Genomic DNA, 4,997 nt, shown 5'->3' on the forward strand with positions numbered 1-4,997 from the left:
TGAACAACATCCTATACTGTAAGTGGTGGTAGGGGAATGCAAGGTATCATTGAACACAGTGGTTTGTTCAACCAAAAATATGTCATTTTAAATAAGCTTAAAAATAAAGCTTATTTTGCTTTATGGTGAAATGGTTCTGGTGTCACAGTGCCGAAAATCTCCAACAATTCCAAAAAGTATAGCCAAAAATTCATAAACAACTAAAAGAGTGCAGATTTGAATATTTTTGTAATATTTTCGTTGTCTGCCTTTCGGTCCAAAATCAGGTTTGATTTGACTTGCAAATTTAAAAAAAAAAAAACATTTACAGGTAAAAGCCTCATGTGGATTCATCTCCAATTGTCTTCCTGTTCTATTTGTTTTGCTGTTGTTCCTGATCTGCTGAAGTTTTACAGCTCCCATATTCTGGTGCGGTTTTATTCTCTGCGCTGTCCTTTAAAATGGCGAAAATATTAAATATATGTCAGAAAGAGAAACAAAAAAGACTGTGAAAAGGTGTAAAGTATATATGAATATTTATATGGAGAGTGTTGTTTGTGCGTGTCAGTGTTTTGATGCCGTTGGCGGCAGATGTATTGTCTTTGACCACTAGCTGTGTTCGTAACGATGTGCGAGTGTCATTATTAAACGTGAACAAGTTTTGCAGTGAACCCTAAATACTCCATTGTGTTTTTATTGATCCGAGACAGAGGTTACTTCAAGGCAGGGGTGTCCACACCTTTTCGGCTTGGGAGCTGCTTTTCAAATGACCGCGGTAAAGTGATCTACCTACATTGAAAACTATAAATATATATTTACTGCTTTGATTAAATGGCTGTAGTTGTATGGCACAATACCATCTGACTCAACACTTTTATGGTCCTTACTTTAGCGCTAGTGATTAGCATCTTAAAATAGAATTAAATTTATCATTTTTTTTTTTTGCTTCTTTAAATGTAATTGCTCAGGATCTTACTCCCTTTGAGATCTACTGGTAGATCCCGATCTACTTACTGGTCACCCCTGCTACGAAGTATTACCGAGAAGGTACCTGTAAGCAATATGGGCGCCCTTTAACTTGTTTGTTTCCAATGGGACCAATGTTCGGAACATTTAACATTGACATGACAGTGTCTTGGGACAGCCAGAAGACATACCCTTGACGAGCGGAAAGATCGCGAGGCAACGTGTAACAGATGTCACTCGTACGCGCAAACTCGGGGCCGCATGTTTACGTTATGAAAACCAAATGCACATATGTGAGTATAAAAAAGATAAATATCGTCTTTTATTTGATAACTTTAAAAAAAAAAAAACGTTTCGTTTACGTGAACAGATGAGAAGGCCCCAATGGAAAAAGTCACGTATTAATAATTTGCAACCCAATTCAGTTGGTCGTGATGAGTGGTTCTCAAACTATGGTACATACTGCTGGTTATTGTGCACCCGGTGGTCAATCAGCGGATGTACATCAAATAAACCACCACAGTGTTCACTTCAGCCCATTCCTCCGCCCCTTCCTATTTGTGGATTGCAGCCCGTGGCAGACTGCTGGTGTGTCCGTAGGTTGCAGATCCAGGCAAAAGTCTTGCCGCACCGGTTGCAGCGGAAGGGTTTCTCCCCCGTGTGAACCCTCTGGTGCTTCTTTAGATTCCCAGCCTCAGAAAAGTGTTTGCCACAAGTGTCACAGCGATAAGGCTTCTCCCCCGTGTGGACCCTTTCATGGGCCTCTAGGTTCGACTGACCAGTGAAGGCTTTGCCACATATTCGGCAAATGAAGCTCCTTCTCCGACCCTCGCTGTGCATTATGCTGGCTTCCCGACTTTTTTGAACTAGGAAATGTGCTCGCTGCTGGGCTGCTACGGTGGCCTCAATGCCAGCCAACACTGATGATGATGAAGGCTGTGAAGCTATGGTAGAGCTCATAGTCCTGGAGGCGGAACTAATGCCTAAAATGTTTGACGTATCACTATTGTGAGAGCCAGATTTAGCAGAAACTGCACTAAGAGAGAGTGTTCTTTTTGCACCTGCGTGACCCCGTGGCATCCGCTGCAGCTCCTGCATTCTCCTCATCGCACCCGCTTTGGTCCAAGAACGCTGGGAAGACGGTACCTGCATGCTCAGGGTTGCGGACACAGATGCCCCTGCTGACAGAGATGGGGACAACATCTTTAATTACTTGAACTTTTTCCAAACATAACCTACTTTCTCCCGCTTCCTGCCAAATAATTCGTTCACCTTGTGTTAGAGACGGTTGAATGTGAGCCGCAGAGGACAAACTCATCCTCTGACGAGTCGTTGATGGTTCCGTCTCTACGATGGTGACTTCATCCGGGTCGCACTCAGTGTCAGCGTCGTCAGTGCAAGAAGCGCCACCAGCGGCTGGTCCAGGGTCAGGATCAGGGGCCCAGCGAGTGAAGAATGTCTCCAGCTCAAACAGGGAGTAGTCGGAGGAAAGTGTGCTACTGCTGCTGCTGCTATTGGATATTTTAGGTGGTGGTGGTGGTGGTGTGTTGGACGTGGTTGGTGTGTTCTCTTCTGCTAACCCATGCTGGACCGTTGTAATCCTGATGGTTTCTTCGGATATGCTGGGAGTTGACTGCGGAACATAAAGGAGAGAGTTTAAAGACACTTGAGAAAAGTTTGAGGATGAACTTTAGATGAAGAAGAAGGTCATAATTGTCATTGTAAAACAACAGAATTTACTCTGGACCCCGGGGCTGGGCAGGGGGATTCAAACCTAGGTCCTCCAATTACCGAATCATTCCTCTCACACTAGGCCACAGACCGAGTGCGTACTCCCTTAGCAAGTACCTTGGCTTAAGAACATTACACAACGGTGAAGCATATTGTCCTTCATCAGAAGTACTTTGAAGATTATTACAAACATTTAACAAGGTGAGAGAAGTACAGCAGCCATTTTGACAAATCTTGGCCGGCGTACATGTACGTCATGCTCTACCGCCATCATGCGTAAATTTCCCCTTTGAATCCAGCTAACTGGATAAACGAATGATGATATCTGTGGTTAAAAACAACGTGCCCCAGAAGAGGCCACTGCTTACGTCTAACACTGCACGGCAGTCGATTAAACAGTACTATTGTGTCACAATTTTGTAATATGCGGTTTGCAATAAAAACACAGATTCGAGTTCATTTCTTTGTGATAAGGTTTAATTGTTGACAATGCAAATTGTGTACAGTGATAAGGGATAATTACAAAAATGTGACACAATAAAAAAAAATAAAAAGAGAAAACCCTGCTTTTTACATTTGCAGTATAGACTTGTTCAGACAACAGATTAAAAAAAGTGAAAATTCATCGATAAGCCAAACGATTAATAATACCAAAAGGGAACCATCCATCCATCCATCCATCCATCCATTTTCATCCGCTTATCCGTTACCGGGTCGCGGGGGCAGCAGTCGTCACCCAAATCACATTGCACCGTACCAACCCCCCTTAAACCTTCCTGCAGGTGGTGAGTCCACTGGAAGGTATCAACCGCCCTAACCGGGATTCGAACTTGCCCAGGAGGTGACCACCAATGACAGAGACATTGCCTCTGGGCCAAAGCGCCACACCAAAAGGGACGTTACAGAAAATATTTTCAAGTGAAACAAGTAAGTAATATGAATATAAATGTCCACTTATCATTATGCTATGAACCACACGAGTCAGTCTGAGGTTGACTCTAGACTGCCGTACTGGCTTAAGTCAGTTCGATGGACCAAAGATACTAGAGTTCTTCGAGGCCCATCCTAAAATGACAAGAACTAAACGTGTTGTGATGATCGCTGGAAGCTCAAGAGACTTGTTGGGTCTTAACGTGTAACACCAAAGATTTGAAAAGAGACCCCAAGGAGACATCAACCCTCCACGGTAGGGTTTTGATTCTGTCAGCTGATGATGCCTACGTACCTGTGCAACAGTAACACTATGTAAAAAAAAAAAATAATAATACTGTCAAAAACGCCAAATGTATGCCCAACTTAGCCCTAGGCTGAAAACGATTTACAGTAAACTACGTGGAACCCTCAGGGACCCATAGCATGGCCAGGCTCCAAATGTGCCCCTGGTAACAGGCCTAACTGTGGGTGGAGCCTCTTCTGGTGCTTTTTCATGTTGCTCGGATCAGAGAACCTCTCCGGGCAGAGGGAGCACTGGTATGGTCTCTGCCCAGTGTGGATGTTGGTGTGAATCTTTAAGTTCCAGAACTGGGAGAAGTTTTTGCCGCAGATACTGCAGCCGTACGGCTTCTCCCCGGTATGAGTCCTTACGTGGGATTCTAGATTGGCCTGGGACTTGAACACTTTCCCGCAGAACTTACATATGTTCGCCTTCTTCCTGGGTGTTACCTGCTTCCTTGGACCAACACTGCGGTGCCGGCCCTGACCCTGGCTTCCCCCCGGGTCCTCGTATGAATGGGCACCCTGGACCGTCAGCCCCTCCTGCTCTGTGTGACCTGACACCTGAGAGGGACTGGAGTCTTCTGACAAATCAATAACGATGCAGTGCTGCCGCTCAAAGGAGGCCTCAAGGTCTACTGAGCTGTCATGCGCTAACCCCCGCGCAGAGCTGCCCTCCTCTGACTCCATCGGTGGATCGGACAAGAAAGAGAGGGAAGCACAGTGTGAAGACGGCCCGGCGAGGCGATCTTCATCACAGTAATTGACCTCCCCATTAGTCCACAGTGAAGACTGGCCATAGCTGACCTCTGTGAAGCCCCCCCCAGACTCTTGCAGGTCCGACAGGGTGGCCTGGGAGGGGTCTTCGATAAGCAGACCTCCTCTGTAGTCATCTGTGCTCGACTCCACCAACCCTGGACACAAGGTAAAGGAAACCAGGTGAGATTAAATACCAATTACTTGTTCATGTAACGCATGACAGCCGCTAGAGGGCACTCTAGGCATGTGTACCAGTATCTGCTACTACTGTACCCACTGAAAATCTACATGTAGTTATTTTCACACCGACAGCCGCTAGAGGGCACTCTAGGCTCCTGGAACAGTTTCTG

General features: G+C 45.5%; 1 protein-coding gene across 6 annotated transcripts in view; it reads right to left on the reverse strand.

Annotated features, from left to right (window-relative positions):
- Nucleotides 1-1,343: 1,343 nt before the first annotated feature.
- The window catches only part of LOC103384326 (zinc finger and BTB domain-containing protein 5-like), a 12,020-nt gene continuing 8,366 nt past the window's right edge, over nucleotides 1,344-4,997 (reverse strand). For 2 of the 6 annotated variants that reach the window (XM_017035345.2, XM_017035346.2), the window contains 3 exons: nucleotides 4,339-4,802; nucleotides 2,218-2,578; nucleotides 1,344-2,126 (listed from right to left, as the gene is read on the reverse strand). In XM_017035345.2, coding sequence (XP_016890834.1) covers nucleotides 1,477-2,126; nucleotides 2,218-2,578; nucleotides 4,339-4,802 — 1,475 coding nt within the window. In that variant the 3' untranslated portion in view covers nucleotides 1,344-1,476. The remainder of the gene's footprint in view (nucleotides 2,127-2,217; nucleotides 2,579-4,338; nucleotides 4,803-4,997) is intronic. The other 4 variants (XM_025058758.1, XM_025058757.1, XM_017035347.2 and 1 more) reach the window with 4 other exon arrangements.

This window comes from Cynoglossus semilaevis, chromosome 9 (genome assembly GCF_000523025.1).
Source record: "Cynoglossus semilaevis isolate Cse_v1.0 chromosome 9, Cse_v1.0, whole genome shotgun sequence".
Classification (NCBI taxonomy): domain Eukaryota; kingdom Metazoa; phylum Chordata; class Actinopteri; order Pleuronectiformes; family Cynoglossidae; genus Cynoglossus; species Cynoglossus semilaevis.